The following is a 22,163-nucleotide window of genomic DNA, read 5'->3' on the forward strand; positions in this document are numbered from 1 at the left end:
GTAAGAGCTAAAATGTAAAATATTATTAACCTTATAACGTTTCAATAAATAAATTTATGATATTATTTTGCCTAGAAAGAGCATTTAGAAAATCTTCTTCAGTAAGGTTTGCTTAGAATTTGTATTGCATCAATCAAGAAAGGAAAAGTGATTAAAAATATGTAATCATTTATAAATTTGTCAACTAGAATTAGAGATGTGTATACTAGAAAAGTTGCCTAAAATGATGTTTTTGATATTTCAGATATTTAATCTTTAATCACATGATATCCCAGGCATGACAGAATTCGAAGATTTTGTAGACCATCGAAGGTGTATAACGAAATATTGCGCAGTATTGTCAAAAGTGTTAAAACAATCGAAAACTGGCTTGTCGTATGTTTTAAATACTATCTCCTAAATCCTTGAATATTTTGTTTTCATTTATAAAAAGCGTTTCGGAAAATCGATAGTTTGATATTTTTATTGAAAGCGTTTTCCAACTCAAATTTTTGAACTTAAAAGAAAAGCAGTTGTGACAAAAGGCAGGCTCTAGAAAATAGTAATTAGTTACTTTGTTACTTTTTACATAAAAGTAACAAAATGTCTAATAACAATTTTATAGAACAGTGGTAATCATTCTTTATAATTAATGATTACCACTGCAATAAAAATTAAAATATAAAATGCAGTTATTTATGATTCTAACCTGTAAGCAATGGTAATCATTAGCTTCATTATTAAACTTATATATATGGTGTCTATAACAATCGCTACGCGGTCTTTATTTTTGAAATTTTTATTAGCCGTAGATATACACTTTTAACTACGAAAATGCTTTTAAAAAGGAAAATATTCATATTATAGCATTTTCATACATAAAAAACAATTTTATAAAACGTAAGAAAGCTAACTTTTATATACTACAATTATACTTAAAAAAAAAAAAGCCTTCACAAAAGGTTTGACCTTCATATGATAAGAAATGGCATTTCTATACAGACTTTCGCAAAAAGCATTGCAAGTAGTAATATGCCAATATAATCTTTCCAATAAAGGAGATCTTATGCCATAAAGCAGATCTGATTCTCAGTATTTTGAAGAAATCGAGCTCAAGAAAATATTGGCGAGCTACGTGTAATATTATTTGCACGAATTAAAAATTCAAAACATTTATACGTTGATGAAAATTTTTACGTAAATATTATATCATGTCTATAAAGTAATAAAATCGCAGGGGAATATTAATAGCCTATTTTCAGCGTTTGAAAACATATTAATTATTTGTGACTAAATTCTATTGGCATACCATATGCAACATATTATTAATTAAAGAATGCTATGCGAAAGTAGATCACAAAAGAAAAATAATAAATGAAATTAAAGGTCAACTTCAGATTATTTATTTTTAATCGAACCCTCAAAGAAAATTGAAAATGAAGACAAAATTCCTAATTTTAAAGTTAAATATCTCGATCACTTTTTGTAGTGTGAAAGTCAAATCTTTGGTGTTTTATTTTTATAACGAGTATAAACTTTTACTGAAATTTCATTGTTAAATTTTGTAATTTTAACAAAATTATTTTTTTTTTAAATTTAAAATTGCCACAACCAAAAAAATATAGTTGTAACAAAAATATAAATATTTTTGTTCAACTAACATTTACGATAATAATGGCCACATGAAGAAGTATTGGCACATATAGAGGAGTACAGAGCAATTACAGAAGGTCAGGGAAAATGTTACTCTCGACTTCAGAAGAAAGAAAAAATTAAATCTAATTTTAGAGACCGTTGCATTTTTTTCTTAAAAAGTATCTGATTGCTAACTTTGTACAACGTTAAATATATTAAAGCACGGTTTTCAACCTTTTGACTAACACGTACCATTTAAACAAAAAATGAAAAATTTTAAACAAAAAATGAAAAACAAAAAATGAAAACACCACCACTACATTTCACAATGATTATTTTTAACTTTCTCTATAGAAATATTAAAAAATATACACTGCCATTTGCACAATCTGTTGGCTGCGTATTTTAAATATGCACACATAAAAATATTAGATTAAAAACTGGTTACAATTTTAATTCTAAAAATTTAAGTTATAACATATAATTCTAAAATTTAGTGTGAAATTTGGGCCTGTTTAAGAGAGATAAATTTTTTTATGTCTTGGTCTTATTTCACTTAGTTTTAATCGTAAATTAGGATCCACTTTAACTTTTGTTCTGTATTTATTTTTCAAATATAACATGGAAGAAAATCCTTGCTCACATAAATACGTTGCACAAAAAGGCAATAAAATTTAATAACTTTATTTTACATTCTTAAAATTAATTAAATTCTTTTTTCGGTTAAATTCTTTTTTTCGGTTCAATCAAAAGTTAACAAATGTGTTATTTTTTAAAATTTTCAGTTAGAGTTCGATCACAGGAAATTTCTGTCAATTGTTCTTTATCTCCACGAGTTAAAATTGCAGGTACATTCGAAATAAATGGATTTCTAAGCCAATTTGTTTCATAATCCTCCGAAAAACATATGTTGAAATTATTTATAAATGAAAAACAATGATTATTAATGTCAGATGTTGATTCTCCTTTTATTTCTAAATTATTTTCGGTTGGAAAACTTTCTAAAAGTGGTAAAAAGCTTAAAATATTTTTATCCAATTCTTTAATTATTAGATCGAGTTTCTTATCATTGCATTTACTTTATCTCTAGTTAAGCAAATTATCATTTTGTCCCTGTAATCCTAAATTTAATTCACTTAACGTTCCAAAAATATCAGCTAAATATGCTAAACGCTTCAACCATAATTCACTAAATAAACAATTTTGAATCACAGAGGAAAATTTGAATTTCCGATCGAAATAAAAAAAATATTTTAAACTTTGTTCCAGAATAACCAACCACCTTACTTCGGAATGTAACAGAAGCGTTTCACGTTCTCTGCCCAGATCTTGGTATAAAATCGTAAATATTCTTGAATTTTAAGTTCGGCTTTGAAAAGAACTAAGAATTTTTACAGCTTGACTCAAAACGATTTTTAGGTTTTCGTCGATTGTTTTGGTTACTAGAGCTTCACGATGAATGGAACAGTGAGATATTTAGTTTCAGATGCGACTTTCTTTATTCGAGAAATAACACCGGAATAATTTCCTGTTAAAGCCCAAGCTCCGTCACTGCATACAACAATGCACTTATTCCAAGGAATATTATTCTCAGACATGAAATGTCAATTACTCTGAAAATTTCATTTGCAGTTGCTCTATCATGAAGAGATTAACAAAATAAATACTCTTAGGCAATTCCTTTATCTTCTTCTAAACGTATGTAAACTATTAATTGAAAAAAATTTCGTTATATCAATACTTTCATGCAATTGCAATGCTAAATACACACTGTGTTTTATATTTTCAGTAAGTGTCTTTTTTATAGAATTTACCATTTCATGAATTCGTCGACTTTCAGTATCATTTGATAACGGAATATGATTAAGCCACTTTTTCTTTGAATAATATTAAAGCGATATCTTTAGCTGCTGATAATATAAGGTTTTCTTCAATAGTGTGAGCCTGTCCAGCCTTGGCAATTCTTAGGCTTACTTGGTTACTAACTTCCAAAGCTTTTTTACTTGAAGTAACAAAACCTTTCATTACTTGTCTACCGTTTTTAAACTCCGATATTCCTCTTAAAATATTCTTCAGATTCATCCTTTAAATTGGCATGCTTACATTCCAAGATGTCTTTTAAGAAACGATGGTTTTACACTTTGATTGGATAATAGTTCACCTCAAGCAGGTTGAGGGTCCATTTTATCTCCATTCCAAGCAAACCCGAATGTTAAATAACTTTCATATTTTCTACAAACAAATTTTCTTTTCAATATTCTTAGTGATAGTAGATTGTCGTGGATACATCACCTGTGAATTATCACTTTTCCGCTTAGTCAATCCTACCCATTTTTCTATTTTGAAAATCTGAGGTTGTTTTACTTTTTTTCACAAATATTTAGATCTACAAATATTACGACTTCTTTAAAAACAGACGACGATATTCTCAAATAGCGTAGAAAACTACGAAATATAAAGCAACAAGAAGACAAAATACCTGCTGCTAGAGGCAGCAAATCAACGCAAACAATTATTCTAACTGAAATTAGAGCAATATGAGTCCGGAAGCTGTAGCGATATATATTGATCAACACTAAAATAATTAATGATATACTATTATATTTTTATAGGAACTTATTTGTATAACTCCTTTTGAAAACATCATTTACGATAAAATTTGTTACGTCTACGGCTAAAAATATATTTGTGAAAATAAAAACGGATTATTTTGCTAATGCCTATGAGCGGCTATTGACTTTGAACAGAGTTCAGATCGCACGAATTTACGAGTGTTAGAGAAAAAACTTAAACAGGAAATTCGGAGTATTTAATTTTTTAATTTAATGGTTAAAATGCTTTGTTTTTTTAAGAACCATCTATTTTTCTCTTGCGTACATCGGTTGAAAACCGCTGTATTAATGTATACCGGTAAATTCATATAAAAGCGATAGTATAAATATATCAAATAAGTGTGGCAAGACGGTTTTATTCATTAATCGTTTTACTCGAAATGGCAATGGCCTTGAAATTTTTTGTGCTATTTCAACAGTGTCTAAATTACCTCGGATAATAGAGGTTTACGTGCATTCCATTTAAGACAACGAAAGCTTCACTTGTATGGATTACTGTCATACACAAATGGAACAGGATTGGATTTTATAGTGCACAATCCACTGAACCTTGCCGTAATTTGAGCTGATTTATTGAGCAATGCTTCATTAATTCAGTTCCATTAAACAATCAGCATATTTATAAGGACCACTTACACAAGCAAATGAATTAAATGCTCCAACGGATGTCTCGATAAGCTAACGCTTAGAATTGCAAACTAATCCCAGAAATAGGGAAAGCGTAATGTATTACGAATTTTGTAATTACAGAGAAATAAGTTGAGCCAATAAATCGACAGGCGGGAAATTTTCACACAGATGATATAAAAGAGCAAATGTATAAATCATTTACCTGTACATCCTTGCTCATGATCTTTGACTGAATATCCGAAATCACAATGGCAGATGTACGATCCAAGGTTATTTACACAGCGACCGTTGAGGCAAACATTTGGATTTAAAGCACATTCGTCAATATCTGTTCAAAATATGAGCGACCAAAAAAATTCAAAACATAAAATTTGAATTTCAGTGTAAATTAAGAAATAATATAAACATTCATATTTTCGTAACAGTCATACATTATTATCAATAATAAAATATTGTGTTACGTATATTCCCACATCAAAATAAGAATAATAATTGTATCATATTATTAAAATTAAATAGAAATCATTAGTGTAAATATATATTTAACTACGAGTATTATTGTAACTTGCTAAACTTCTAGTTAATACCTTTTAGCCATTCATATTTTAAATCTGAGAAAAAATATTATGATACTAACTTTTCACACAGTCTTTATTTTACATAAGAAAAACATAATTATTTACATTACATGGTCATCGATAAACATTTTTATTTTACATTACATCGTCTTTATATGATTTACGCGTTATTAAAGTAAGTTACGTTATCAAAGCATTCATCAGCGTATAAATCGCGAAACCAACCATCGAAATAAACTGCAAGTTCTAAAAAGCGTTGCTATTCAACGAGTAATAATATCTGTAATTTGTCTCTGAAATTAAAGCTGAAATTGATTCATATAAACACTTACACATTTACTGTAATACGTAAAAAGTGTTTTTAAAGTCATATAATTGGACCTCGGGTTTTACACGCTGCTTAACAATGACATATACATTTATTCTAACAAGTACGTAATTTCTGTTACGTGCAGTATATAAGAATGCAATCGTTACAAAGAGAACTAGCGGGATAAATACATATATATATGTAATACTTTAATGCGTAGTAGGAATCCGGTACTTTAACTTCTGGCTGTAGACATGACTTAGTGGAAAAGGCTTGATGAAGCAGGTAACAAAACTAAATGGAAGATTCACCATCTTTATTTTTACACATTTCAAATCATCTCTTTGGCAGACAAATTACTTTTTAATCATCGCTGAAAACAAATAATTTTTATATACACAGGTAGAAAGATACGCCGTCATTTCAGGCAGGAAAGCATAAGCAGCGTGGAGAAGTTGGCATGGCGGAAACTAAGAAAAAGAAACGTAGTTCCTCGCGAAAAAGTAGTATTATACTGCGTAGGTGCATATGTGAATCTAAGCCATGATTGGTTAATTTTAATTTTAGTTACCGTTTTCAAGCAGTGTTATATAACATGGAAAGATCTCGATTTTGGGAGAACAGATTAATTTAGGGACAAAGCGCTAAATCTAGTATCGTAAATTTTGAGGCTGCTAATTATTTTTAAAGCAGCTATCGTATTTTCATATATCTTACATATATATCTTAAGGCAACAATTACAGATAAATGTACGTGTAAAACAGTTATTATTAAAGCGTAAGAGCCTCAGTAATATTTAATCCAATCACATAAATATACTTATTTAAACTAATAGCCAAAATAAAGCTTTACGGAGATTTACGGGCATTTAAATTTATAAATCCAAACTATAGTGATATTAATTTGCAGTAAGTTTGTACATGTATTTTAAACGACAAAATATAAATATACTGCTTGATGATTGGAATTAAACACAAATTGAAACAATGAGAGGAAAAGAGAAATGCTCTTTCAAAGGATATTTTACATGCGAAAATCTTATATCTTAATGTGGCATGTGAAATATATGTATTGCAATTTTTGATTGTATCATATAATTTAAAGTTGTATTTTTTGTTTTTATTTTTCTATTTACGCTTATTCATTCTTTCTATTTTTATCATTTTCAAATAACGGTAATACGTTTTCAGCTGGAAGTATACAAATTTTGGTTTTTATATACTTTCATTCAAATTTTAATCGTTCATTGATTTCTAGTATTAACTCAGAGTAATTAATATAAATATAATGAACAATGAAGCAGTTGTTTAGGCTATTTCAAAGTAGGAGATATGAAAAATGAGCAATGCCCTCACCGGGACTCGAACTACGGACCTCTCGAATACGTGCCGAGCGTGCTGACCATTGCACCACGAAGGCATGCTAAGAAGGCGGGAGAAATACTTTATACACTCCCCTTTTAAAGGGCGACTAGGGATTAGAAGACCCAGTCGCCAAATCCTGGTGGTGAAGAATCAGCATTTACCACCTTTTTTAGTTTGGGCGGCACTGCAAAGACATTAGGCTATTTCGAAGTAGGAGATGTGAAAAATGAGCAATTCCCTAGCCGGGACTCGAACCACAGACCTCTCAAATACGCGCCGAGAGTGTTGACGATTACACCATAAATGCACGTTAAGAAGGCTGGATAGTTTGGCTGTTGTAATCTAAAAACTACTAAGGAAGCAATTACAAAAGCAAAACGCTTTATGAAGCTCTATATAAATTCAGTTCTTTAAATGATATGAAGAAATAATTTCGCATTTATTACTATCCGGCGTAAAATTAACGCTTTGATAAAACATAGTTTAATTTCAATCTTCATTGATATTTCGAAATAAGAAGCAAAAGGAATCAATATTTTTAGAACTTTAGAGTAGTGTTTTTCAAGCTTTCTGGCACTGTGACTCATACGCATATTCGTATTTATTATGAGGGAGTGAGGGAAAGACTAGAGATAGAGAGAAGCGCTAGATGAAAATATTACAATAAATGAAATGTGGATATTTATATATAATCAATAGCAATAAAGTAATAATTATAGATGACGATATATCTTACCATTTAGCAAAAGATGAAAAACTTTCAGGTTTTACGACCCACCAGACGTTGTCGTTTGGTGCACTATTGGTGCTTTGGAAATATAACTACTGAGTATAATTTAGGATATTATTTAATTTGTTTTCATTAGCTGAGAAACAAAGATTCCTGAAATCTGATTTTTTAAGCTCCCAGGATGCTGAAAATCAAGTGATTTAGTTTTGCTTGTGATTGTAATTAAAATAATGCTTCTGGATACAGAAATATTGACAGCCTTTGTTCTCTAATCAGATTTTATTTTGCAATAAGTCACTTTTTACACATCAACATACTACCCATCGTCTTAAGCTAATTCAGATAACTTTTATTGCAGTCGTATTAGGTATCTGTTATTGTAATGACTAAAAAATAATACAGATTCGATTTGCATAGCTACGTGAAATACTATACAAATCAATATGTCACTGAGAAGAGAGAACAATTTCACTTACTGCATGGAAAGAAGTATAATGATTACCTGTGCAAGATTTGCCATCTGGTGATGGCATCAATCCACCGGTGCAATGACAGGAATGAGAACCAGCATAATTTGTGCATTTACCGCCACTGCAAATGTCAGGAATATCTCTACATTCATCAATATCTAGCAAAAAACAAATTACAATAATATAACTGTGTGATACAAGCTGATTTACAAATAATGTAGATATAGAAATTACTATACTATGAAAATTTTTATTTATATTTAAAATCTTGTATGATATATGCAGCGAAGTTGCATAGCATTTTCTATGTAAAATAAAATTATAAGAACTGTAAAATGCCTCAAGCTTCCGTTACTAAAACTAATATTTTTAATGTTTCATTTTACCTGACCATTAAAATCTTTCATATATTTATTAATGTTCTATAATCTAGAAAGAGATTATAGAACATTACATACGTACTTTTACATACGTGATATAGAACATCACAACTTTAGAAATTTAATCATTCATAATGTGTGACAGGATACAGACTTCCGGGAACTGAATTTATAAGAGAACGTATATATATATATAAAGATAATTATTATATCGTTATTGAGTTATAATCTAAATCTTTTTCTGTTAGAAAATTAATAGTTGTTGCAAGCGGTGAAACCCCCCGGGCCGAAACAAGTTCAGCCATCAAGCCATAACATGAGCCAACTCGGAAAACAATAACAGAGAACAGCGAGCCAGCCATGTTCCATTAAATTATACAATCCAAACAAAATCCCTGTCGTTTCTCTGTTGTGATTAATTCTCATCATAATTTCTTCAGCTACTTGTTTAAATTTCTCATAATTTTCAAAATACCCATTTATACCAAACTGGTGTCTCTGGACTATGTCCGTAGTAAAACTACAAGATTCAAGGAAGTGGCAATTATTACCTTTTACTTTACAAAATTGACAGTTTTCACCAAATCTCTTAAAATATTCTGGGAATCGTCCGTGACCAGAAATAATTTGGTTTATATCTATATTATTAAATATCTATTTCCTTTTATCAATTAAAAAAATCTGACATAACCATTATTTTTTTAAAGACGATTTCCAATTTTCTTTCCATTCCACAAATATCTCCTTTTGCATAATATTCAATAACTTTCTTTTCGAATACAACACTTCAATATCTTTCTTCCCTAGACCTTGAGCAGCTTCCTTTGCCAGCGTGCCCGCCATCTCAATACCCAACATGGGCCTTGATCCAGTGTAAATTTATATTATATATTTCATCCAGAAATTTGAAATCATTTTTAATTTGGTTTATTAATAAATTATTAGTGTGCGCATTAAACATTGCATATAAAGCAGACAAAGTATCGGAATAAATACCTATTTTATGTATGTAAGTCAAATTTTCTTTAATCCATTATAATCCCTAAAAAATTGCTCTAATCTCAGCTTGAAAAACTGAATTCAGTGGAGTTAACGAATATTTTTGGTACTCGATCTCTGTTTCATCCAAAAAAATTACACATGAACAGCCAACTCCATTACTCATTTTCGATCCGTCTGTATAAATATCAATCTGACCTACATACAAAAAGTTCTTATCAAATGTAATTACAGTTTTTTTGGCCGTATGGGTATCTATATCACAATACTTATTAAGAACTTCCTTATAATAACCTCTTTAATCTTTAATTCATCAATAAAACCATTAACCAATAAAAATTTATGATAAAAATACCTGTATTATATTGAGAAGGCAAGAATACATGCCACCGCTGTTGAGACTGTTCTAAATATTATTGTTACTGCTAGCATCCAGCCTCGCTACACTCCAAATTTTTGTCTCAGCTATATTAGCTCCCCTGCTCGGACACTTCATGGAACAACACCATACATAATTACAGGTGTAATGACATTTCTAAATAAAAACCCCAGGGTGGTACTCTTTTGAGCAATAACACCAGATAAAAATGCATTTTTATAATGTTTTAACATAGCGTCAGTCCTTTGAATACTTTTAAAATGTTCTATAAAGTTCAATTTACAATCAATAAGGATCCCTAAATATTGAATTGAGTCTAAAAACGTAATTCCTTTCTCATTAAACTTTATTGTAGGGGGTCTAACACATTTACCACCTCGAGAGGAAAAAGGCCATGTGTGTTTTGGATATTAAATTCAATGTATTCTTCATTACTCCAATTCATCAATTTTCGTTCCACTTCCACAAATTTCTTTTAAATTGTTTCCAACGAAACATCATAGATCAAGAATAAAATATCGTATGCATAACATATTATATCCACATTATCCATATTTATATTCTAATAAGTTTATTGGCGATGAAGCTCCAAAACAGGGAAGCGCTGCACAAGCCCTGTGGACAACCTTTATTCAAATATCTTTCAAGAATAACTTCATTCTGATTATCAAGGAGGATAATTTTTCTTTGACTCAAATGGTTCTTAATTCTCTTTAGCATTCCACAAGTAACTTCAAGTTTCTTTACTTCTGCAATAATTTACTGCCAACGAATAGAGTCAAATGCCCCTACCCAGACATCCAATGAAACCAGGGTCAATTGAAATTCTCTCTTCCTCTGCCTAATTTTATTTATCAAATGAAATAAGGCTTATTTCGCTGATCTACCCTTCAAGTATCCGTATTGAAATAGTATAGTTGTATCCATTTAATAATTCAATCTATTTCTTAACAATTTATCCAGCATTTCACCAAACGCCTTCAATAAACTTATAGGTCTAAATGCGTCACTATCGTTGCGAATCAAGATCAATTTTGGAAAAATTCTCAAATTCAAACATATATTATAAAGTATAACAAAAATGAAGGGTAGATATGAAACATCTCTTTAACAATAGGGACCCCGATCCCATCCATTCCAGGGACACTCTGATTTCTCAATCCCTGCACGACCATAAAATTTTCTTGAATTGTAAATTTCATTATCATCATTTTCTTCTACGACAATTCGTGGATCGGTTTCATCTTCTCTTCCCAAGATTTCATCGATCAATATTTTATATTTCTCTTTTATTTGTAATCTGCTCTTCACCAAATTTTTTATATAAATTATATTTTCCCTTTTCTTACCTGATGCTAATTGATAATTAATGTCATAGTTTTCCAATGACTTTATAAAATTATCTATTTTATATTTCGTTTTAATGAATTATACATTTTTCTTGTATCTGGCCAACTCCCTTTTATATTTAATTTTTCTGACACTTGTCAATTATTCATCAATTTTCTTTTTTGTTTAACCACATCTCTTCTTTTTAAACGCAAACATTTATCCATCTTTAGCTGAATTCTTCTTTCAAAGTCTTCAATAATTTCAGTAAAGCTATCCTAACTATTTGTTGTACAAATCTCCTTTTCTGTTTCAAAAATATCAAGACGCATCTTTCTACAAAAGCCATAAATTCGATTTCTATTTTTCCATTTTAGTTCAATCAAAATAATTTGTTTCTAAATAAATATATCTATAATCACTAATTCGGAAGTCAAACAACAAAAATCAGCGTTATATTTTCAAACTTTTCGCAGGACTAGTTTCGATGGTTTTACCGAACCACCATCCTCAGCTGCAAAATCGCAATAACGCTGATTTTTGTTGTTTGATTTCCGAATTAGTATTTATTCGGCGTGTTATTGTGTCTTAATTATATCTATGATCACTCATAGTTTTCTCGTTTAAAATTTCCATCACAATTTTACTTATATCCATTTAATAGTTATGATAATTAATAGTTATGACAACCTGCAATAGAAGCTAGAAATACTTCAAGTACTTACGGGTGGTAATTGTACAAAACGGTATCTTGAAGCAGCGGATGATACGGATTGCAAAAATATGAATTTTCACATTGCTTTTTAAACTGAAAAATAACGGCAACTTACGGTATTAATGACAAGAATCGGTAGTAAGAAAGCCATTGTGGAAAAGTAAGCTGCATTTAAAAATAATATAAAAATTTTCTTCTTTAACATCGTTATTAAAATTAATTAAAAACAATACAGTAATAAATGTGGTTCTTATAAAATAACTCTAATAAAATTTATTTCATTATTTCTAATTTAAAGCGTTTGTTATTCGATATTAGACTACGTATTTAATTGGAAGAGAAAGAAGCCAGTTGTTCCCTCCCTATGTAAATTTTGATTCTGTTCTCTGCAAAAGGGCGCCTGCGAGCGCTGAATTATATCTGTTGTACCAACTTGTTCTTCTCACGGCTAATAAACGCAATAATGAACGTGTGTGTCTATTTTCCATCCACTATAAGGGGTCCGTCGAGACGGAGCAATACTTTTGGATGACGTGTCAAGACATTTTGAACGTTCTGAAATAGAAAGATATTTCGTACAAAGAAAACGGATTATTTTGTATCTGGATTGTGAGAATAGCAGCCAGAATATGGAGTCTATCTTAAAGCAAAAGCGAATCATTAAGGGTAAGTTGACTCGTTTAATTTTACAAGTAAATAGTTTACAAAATCAAGAAAATTCTCTTTCTGTTATTCAAGTGTATGAAAATGATGTTAGTGCATTGGGTGTTGAAGTGAAGAGTTTAAACGATAACATTCTTGGTACTTGTTCTGACGCAGAGTTTAATAAGTATGAAATAGAAATGCATGAACTGTTTTTTAAATTGGATGTATTAAAAATTACTTTAAAGGAAAAATAAAAAAAAAACTTACTAATCCATGTCAAGATATAATAAATGCTAAGGCAAATAGTTTAAAACTTCCTCGCGTAGAACTGCCAGTGTTTAGTTCTCATTACGTTGATTGGATATCATTTAGAGATTTATTTCTTGCCAGTGTTGGAAATAATAGTAGATTAAGTGACAGTCAAAAATTGCAATATCGTAAGTTTTCTGTAAGAGGTGAAGCTTCTGTTTTACTACAATCAGTTCAAATTTCAAACGCGAATTATGAAAAGACGTGGAAAGCGCTTACTGAACGTTATGAAACCAAAATAGAAATAACAAACGCAGAGCTAAATAAATTAATTTCACAGCCTGTTTTAAAACATGAATCAGTTTCAGGTTTGTGGAGATTAATTAATACAACACAACAGTGTATTGATACATTAAAAATCCTTAAACAGCCAGTAGAGCATTGGGATACTATGATTATTTTTCTGTTAAAAGGAAAACTTGATCATGAGACACTAAGAGAATGGACGTTCGAGCATACAAACAAAAACATTTCTGCTTTCGATTGAATTCAAACGCTTTATTTTTAACAGAGCGAATGCTATTTCTTCGTTGGCAAAGTGCCAGAGGAAGAAGGCGGGATTGCTTTCTGAAACTAAAACTCGCAGTTAAGGTGGTAGATACGCTTTTTCGTCTCAACTTGTAGCTAATTTGTGCGTTCATTGTAAGAGTAATTCTCATTCACAATTATTTAAATGTGTAGCTTTTTAGAACTCCCTATCAAAGAAAAATGGGATATTATTAAAAGGAATAAATTATGTGCTAATTGTTTGAAAGATAGTAACACGCATCCCATTTTAAAATGTAATGCATGCATGTGTAAATCTTGTTCAAAGCCACATAATACAGTGTTATGTTAAAAAAAAATTCAAATGATGAAAAATGTCATACACCCACGAAACACGGAACTTCTGCTATTAGTAGCAATAACATCACTGTGCCTCAAGCAGTTTTTGCCTACTGCGGTTGTTTATGTTAAAGATATTAATGGCGATTTACAAAAATGCAGACTGCTAATTGATTCAGGTAGCCAGGATTCATTTATTCGGGAGCACTGTGTAAATTTATTGCAGCTAAAGCGCACTAGTGCGAACATAGTTGTAAATGGCCTGAGCTCGAAAAAAATTGGTAAGGTTTCAGGTTCAGTTCAATTACAACTAATATCTCCATTTTATGAAAAACGCAAGCATTTCAGTTAATGCATTAATTATACCCAAGATCACATGCGACCTTCTTCAATATCAAGTTGATTGGTCTGTTTTGGCAGCTTTTAAACACTTGAGGTTGGCAGATACAAATTGCTTCCTGCCTGGCCCATAGATATTCTTTTAGACGCAGATGTATTTGGTGAGATAATGCTTCATGGAAGTTTAACTGTTCCGGGACATTTGTTAACAGCATTCGAATCAATATTCGGTTGAGTCATTATCGGCAAGACGAAATGTGTATTACAAACAATTATATCTAATAATGCTAATTGTACCAGTGTTCAATTTCAGCTTGAAAATGTTTGGAAATTAGAAGAAATTTCAGAAATAAAGCCTTACACAGAGAAAAAATTGAGTGTGAAAATCATTTGAAGCGGAAATTTTCTCGTGACTCAACAAGTAGATTTGTCATTAAATTTGCATTTCGTAGATTTAGCAGTGAACTTGGGTCATCTAGGGATGTTGCTGTACATCGTTTACAAAACACTGAACGTCAATTTATTAAGAATAAATCTCTTTCCAGTCAATATCACAAATTTATGGAGTACTATCAACAACTTAGTTACATGGAATTGATTCCAGAAAATGAAATTGATGTTCCAGCTAATTCTAGTTTCTACCTTCCGCACCATTCAGTTTCGGATAAAAATGGTGATAAATTTCGAGTAGTATTTGATGGTTCTTCTAAATCTTCTAGCGATATTTCTCTTAATGTGACATTGATGGTTGGTCCACAGTTACATACTGATCTGACAACATTAATTATTCATTTCAGAATTCACAGAATAGATATAACTGCGGCCATAGAGACAATGTACAGACAAATTATACTAGTACAAGGCGCAGACTTTCAAAGATTCAGGATTTTCGATTAACTAGGATTGCTTACGGTACTGCATCAGCACCGTACCTTGCAGTAAAATGTTTACAGCAGTTAGCAAATAGAAGAAGCAAATAATTTTCATTTGGCTTCCCAGCCATGCCTTAGGGACTTCTACGTTGATGATTTGATGTCCGGAGCCAGTTAAGTTACTGAATTACAAACGCAATTGAATCAGATGTTGTCACGTGCAGGATTTGTTCTATGAAAATGGGCTTCTAACAAAAAAGAAGTCTTGAATTCAATTAATCCATATTTGTGCTTATCAAATGTTTCTTTGAACATAGACAATGATGATACTGTAAAAACGTTAGTTATTCTGTGGCATCCAGCTTCAGATATGTTTTTCTTCAAAGTCAATTCATTATATCTTGAAGACTTGACCAAACAAACACTACTTTATTCTTGTTGGTTGAATCAGATAACCATTTTCAACTGTACGGGTTTTGTGACGCCTCGGAGAAGGCGTACGCCACTGCAATTTATTATCGTTCTGTTTCAGACACTGGACAAATAAATGTTCAGTTGGTGATAACCAAGACAAGACTTGCACCACTAAAACCATATCACTTTCTCGATTGGAACTTCATGGAGCATTCCTGTTGACTAAATTGATGGACTTCACCTGTAAAGCTTTGGACACTCCTATATCACAGGCTTATTTTTGTACTGATTCCACTATTGTACTAGCCTGGATAGGATCTCATGCAAGCCGATGGAAGAGTTCGTCGCCAACAGAGTAGCAAAAATCCAGACTTTGTCCTCTCCTGTCCAGTGGCATCATTGTGAGTTGTGAGTGGAAATACTAATCCTGCTGATCTTGCAACTCGTGGTGTGTCATCATCAGCACTGGTTACTTTATTGTGGTTATGTGGTCCAGATTTATTATATGATTTATTTCGATTTCAGCCAGCATCATCTGCACTACTACTGAATGATTCTGTGCCCGAGCAAAGATGTAGTTTACAGTCAACAACTGCTGCCAGTCGCTTGATAGACGCTCCTGATTTATTTTATAACTATTCTTCTCTCACCAAACTTAAACGTGTTATAGCATTATGTCTGAGGTTTGTAAATAACTGTAGAAATTCAGGAGATAAGGTAAATGGATTTTTAAAAACTAATGAATTAACTAAAGCTATGCATGTGTTAATTAAATTAATGCAATATGTTGAATTTAAGAAAGAAATCAACACTTTAAGCAGAAATCAATCATTATCTTGTACAAGCAAAATTTTATCTTTAAATCCATTTTTAGATAATTCAGGTATTCTCAGAGTGGGCGGTCGCTTGCGACATGCAAACCTTCTATATCGACTTAGGCATCCCATTTTGCTGCCAAAGACGAACATTTTAACTCATCTCATTGTTCGACATTACTATGAAATACTTTTGCATGCAGGTCGACAACTCATGCAATCTTCTATCCAAGAACAATATTGGATCATAAGTGCTAAAGCTGTTATCGGATATTTTGTTAGAAAATGCATAAGGTGTTGCAGAATTATTTGTCACTCATCAATTGATGAGCGATTTGACATCTCGTCGCGTTTCCCCTGCTCCTGCGTTTCTGCGCTGTGGAGTGGATTACGCAGTTCCTTTTCAAACTAAAGTAAATAAGGGTCGAGGCTCTAGGTCATCTAAGGCATATATAGCTCTATTTGTGTGTTTTACAACGAGAGATATTCACTTGTAATTAGTAACTGATATTTCAGCAGATGCTTTTATTGCAGCCCTTAAGAGGTTAATTTTCCGCAGGGGCAGAAGCGGTGATATATATAGCGATTGCGGTTCCAATTTTGTTGGAGCAAAACGCAAACTCATGGAATTTGAAAGGCTTGCTAGATCTACAACTTATAACCAAAACGTTAGCAGATATTTGGTTGATAATGGCATATGGCATTTAACTGTTCCAGGTGCGCACATACTGGTGGACTCTGGGAAGCGGGTATAAAATCAACAAAATATCATTTAAAATGAGTAGTTGGTGAGGCGAGATTGACATTTGAAGAATTTGAAACATTTCTCACACAAATAGAAGCTTGTCTTAACTCGCGAGCTTTAACGAATTTATTTAATGATCCGAATGACTTATCAGCATTGACGCCTGGTTATTTTCTTATTGGTAGATCATTAACAAGTATTCCTGAACCAAATTACATCGAAGTTAATGTTTCCTATCTCACTAGATCGTAACATATTCAAAAAATGGTTCAACAATTTTGAAAGCTTTGGCGACAAAGAATATCTGAGTCGATTACAACAAAGACAAAAGAGGATAACTTACCTCCAACTAAATGGAAAACGGGTAGAATTACTCAGCTACATCCTAGTCTTGATAACATTGCTAGGATTGTAACTATTAAGACTTGGTTAAAAGAAATATTACAAAATTGTGTCTATTACTAATTTGAGTTTTAATTCATATGTATCATAAATTAAGCATTATATCATGATTTTAATATTGCATTGTGTTTTTTAATTTGCTGAATTTTAACCACTGAATGTTGAAATAGTATTTCAAGGTGGGCGGCATGTTCGCGCCTTATGTAAATTTTGATTTTGTTCTCCGAAAGAAGGCGCCTGCGAGCGCCGAATTATATCTGTTGTACCTACGTGTTCTTCTCACAGACAATAAACGCAATAACGAAAGTGTGTGTTTACTTTCCATCCACTATGCACCAGTGCAAGATTTAAAATTAGTCAAAAATATAACCGTAGAAAGGGTATAGAATTTAGATGAAAATGTATTAATTTGGAGGTTATTTGGACTAGGTTTCTATTCTGAAGGAGGGAGAAACAAAATACATTTAAAAGAACTATAGAAGGCGGTAACGTTTAAATCACTGAGAACGAACGCCTTTGTTAAAATAATATCTATACCGTTGGTTTTCTAACAGTCAAGATGTATTTCTTGAAGCATTTATTATGACGCAAGTCAACAATATCTTCGTAGTTCTTACTATTAATAGGTTGCCACTGTTTTCATGTTCTTACTCTATTATTTATGTAACTATACTATTAATTAAAATAGTTTTTGGTATTATAATAAATAAATTATACTTACCATTTTTTTCCGAATTTCTGAAAATAGTTTTAAATATAATGAAATCAGGGTTCGTATACATTTTTGCATACGGAAATTAAGTACTTTTAAGGATCATTAATGAAAAAAAATTAAGGACCTATAAACAAACGGGAACTGAATATATTCAATTAAAATATATGTGTGCCTGAACTTCACTTTTGTAATACCATTCTAACAGAATAATAATTTGTAATACCATTCAAAAAAATAATATGTGTGCCTGAACTTCACTTTTGTAATACCATTCTAAAAGTAAAATAGATCCATAAGTAGGATGCATTATTATTAAACATAATAAACATAATTATTAATATGTTTGAGAATAAAATAAACTTTATGAAATTTATCAAGTAGCATTAAATATTTTACACTTATAATAGTTGGACATATTTGAAAGAAGATAAGTGACATTTTATTTACGTTTCACTAACAGTTACGTTTCACTTTATAATGATTTTTTTTAATGTCTCATTTTGTCACATACTTGTTCAATCTAGAGGTTTAGTAAATAGAAGGTAGATTTTATGTCAAGCGGCATGGCTCATAACAAAAGACTGGCTGTCGTCACCACTGCAGCTTTCCTAGAGAAAGACCTGCTGAAGAGAACAAATCTGAAGCGTCGGGCGTGGACATGGCAAGCGGCAAGTTTTTGAGAGTTATTTGGACTTTGTCTGACAGAGTTAATGTCGTAACTTCTTGACGCAGTTACTGTAGAGTCCCATGGATCGTAACCCAGTTTTAATATACTTTAAGGTTCCAATAAGCCGCTAAAGCACCAGAGGTGATAAGTTGGTTTGTATTATATTAAGTCTCACTAGATGCAAAGAATAAGTTTTACATGAATATTTGCATTTTTGTGTTTTATCTTGTGAATACAGTAAGGATTAATCAAAGGCAATAACTAGATTTAATAAGGTAAAGTTTAAGGGTAAGCAGTTAGTTATAAATAATTAAATTAGGTAATTAGTTACTCATTATGGATTTACATGCCCACTATTAAATTTTATTTATTTTTAACAATATTTGTTAAAAAAAGGTCCTATTAAAATCAGTCTAATAAAATTTCACAATTTAAAATACACGTAATTTATGACATTGATTCTTAAGCGATATTAGGAATTAAACACATTAAAAGATACAAAAGATGCATATTTTGTAGCAACAATATTCAACAAAATATTTATGCGTCTTTTTAAATTGAAGCCTTCCGAGACATTTTGGCTAGTTTATATCGATTTTCTTCTCTTTAAGCATCTTTTCTAACAATTAGAGATTTGTCTCAATACGCAAACCAGTGCTCTAGCTAGTTTCTGCGCGCTTTATCTCCCAATTTGTCAAACTCTTCACAATGTACCTACGAGGATTTACGTAATATGGCAATAGTTAAATAGTCCAAAACCTTCCAACAGACGTGAAGCAAATTATCGCTATGTCTGAAAGTAGCTACAAAGTCAGACAAAGGTTTAAATAAGACTCTTGTTTAAAAAGAATTTAGAACATAAAGGCATGTTCTTATGCTAAGAAAATAAATTACAGCTCGTGGTGATGTAATTAAACAAGAAGAGTCAAATTCAAACTAAAAATTCGGACTAGTAATCAAAGACTATTAAATTTAATTTTAATTTAAGCTGGCTCAGTACCTCTATCGTCATAGCAAATACAAATGTCCGCAACGATAATGCAAAGACGAATAATTACAAATTATCAGAGTTGGCAGGAACTAATGCGGCGAGCAAGCGGAGGTCAGAAACACACTGTGTCTTACACTTCAAAAACCTCAGCTTAAAAAACTGTCTAAGGGATTTTCATTCTGGTCAGGAAATAAAAATGGGAAATTATAGTAAAGGCTGAAATTATAAACAACTGGGTAATTTACATATTAATAACTGTACATATCTTTGAAGAATAATTTTCTTTCCCTTTATATATTCAGTTACTTTCTTCAACACGTTTCCTTTTAATTTATAACTTTTGGATTTAATTAAAGATTTCTGTTATTCTAAAAAAACTAAATGCATTTAGAATGTATAGAAAAATCTGCTAATTTTATTTCTTTAGTAATATGAACATTCAGAAGAAATATGAAACATACATGGTAAGGGCCGGTTACAGAGCTTGTGTAGCAGAACTTTTAAAATTTAGTGACACACCCAGCAACAAAATCTAGAAATGACAAAACTTTTAGAATTTACAGCAAGCATTGGAAGCAGAATTTAGAAAGGCACTAAGCAGGAGGATTTAGGATTCACAGAAGATTGCGTCAGGTGAGAAAATGTCAAGCGCCAGCCCTGTATGATGCATTAAGACACATTATATGAATCTTTTAAATTGTCAGTTTTCAATTTCTTTATTAATAAAAAAATTCCTTTCTATAATGCCTGTCCATGTGATAAGAAACATTTTTGATCATGCTTGTAACTAGAAATAAAGGAGATAAATAATAAAATAAAGGAGCGATAAACATATTAAGAAAAAGATTCAAGAATCAGAAGTAAAAACATTCAAATATTATGTTTTCATTGTTCTTCCAGATGTTCTCAAAAAGTAAGAAATTCATCGTAAACTTTCCGCAAAATACATCCGTAACGTGTGAATATCATGTAGACATTTTTCATTTTGTCACATTTTTCTGAAATCTTCTAGAAACGTGAGTATATAAATCTTGCCTTAAAATCCTTCTAAACTTTCCAAGCTTCAATGTCTAAAATGCTAAAGAAAAATTACCCTTACCAATTCTGTAACATCAAAAAGCCAGAAATATTTTGGGAAAAATATTAGAGAGGAAAAGTGTAAAATTAATTTTATACAGAAAACTGATTTGAGAACTTGAGAAATTTTGAGAATTCTGAATATGTTGAGACAATTACATGGAAAAAAACTCTTAACATGAAAATATTAAAAAGAAGACATTTTTAATGAATTATATAGCTATTTTGGTTTTGTTAAGAACTGTTTCGTTAATTGCGCTCTATAGCATCATACCTCGTTTATTTTTCAGATTCAAAATATTGTAATAAGCGTCAAAAATGTAATTTTATAATATGACAGCAAAAATAAATTTTTTTTATTTTAATGTTATTTTTTAAAAATAATTTCAATATATTTCCATTAATTTAATGAAATTTATCAATATTATATCGTTTTAAAAAAACCATCGAGAAATTCCCAGATCTTGGAATTAAAAATTTTCTATAGAAACGTATCTTAAAAATCGCCAAAATGTTGATAAGTCGCCAAATTTAGAGCCGTTTAATAAAATAATTCACATCATCCCCCAAAGCGGAAAGTTGTTTAAGAGCTCTTCATTAGGAAAAAAAATGAAATAAATTTAAAATGCTTATTTTTAACTCCTTGCTCATAAATTCCACTATCACACCCTTTATATTCGAAAAAGAAACAAAGTATAACCCATGAACCCATTCAAAAGATAATATTTGTGAGTGAATCGCCAAAAATATTCCACCAAAATGCTAATCCACACTCAAAATGGCAGTCGAAAGAACAGACAGAAATTTCAGATAATTAAAGTTAAGGACCCTCTGCTGATTTGGGCCGAAATTAAGGATTTTTAAGTACCAAAAATCGATTCCCGAAAACCTAAGTATTTCTAAAAGACTCTTAAGTACCGTACGAACCCCGGAAATTAGTTTGTTATTCGATTATGCTTTTATTAATACATTCCGTTTTTATATTAATTTATTTCATTTTAATTTATAACGTATTGCATTATTTTGTTTTAAATATTCATTAAGTATAAATTTCAATGTAACATCTTCTAAAATAACACATTTAAATGCCTGAGAAACTGGTACGAAGCTTAAACAAAAATAAATAGCTTAAGCAAACCTCACCTATATGCATACGTCGTTGCGTTCGCCTAAGTGTTTTATAAAGGGGAATGCATCCCTGAAATCTATCGAAGCTGTTACCTTCAGGAGAATGCG

General features: G+C 30.9%; 1 protein-coding gene across 2 annotated transcripts in view; it reads right to left on the minus strand.

Moving 5' to 3' along the window:
• LOC118189594 (fibrillin-1-like) overlaps window positions 1-22,163 on the minus strand; it is a 791,047-nt gene that overhangs the window by 109,896 nt on the left and 658,988 nt on the right. For both annotated transcript variants that reach the window (XM_085810675.1, XM_085810674.1), the window contains exons 30-31: window positions 8,342-8,467; window positions 5,059-5,184 (exon numbers count right to left, since the gene is read on the minus strand). In XM_085810675.1, the coding sequence (XP_085666801.1) occupies window positions 5,059-5,184; window positions 8,342-8,467 (252 nt within the window). The remainder of the gene's footprint in view (window positions 1-5,058; window positions 5,185-8,341; window positions 8,468-22,163) is intronic.

The sequence above is a fragment of the Stegodyphus dumicola genome, chromosome 2 (assembly GCF_044657685.1).
Source record: "Stegodyphus dumicola isolate Sdum_Otavi_A_Nest chromosome 2, ASM4465768v1".
Lineage (NCBI taxonomy): Eukaryota > Metazoa > Arthropoda > Arachnida > Araneae > Eresidae > Stegodyphus > Stegodyphus dumicola.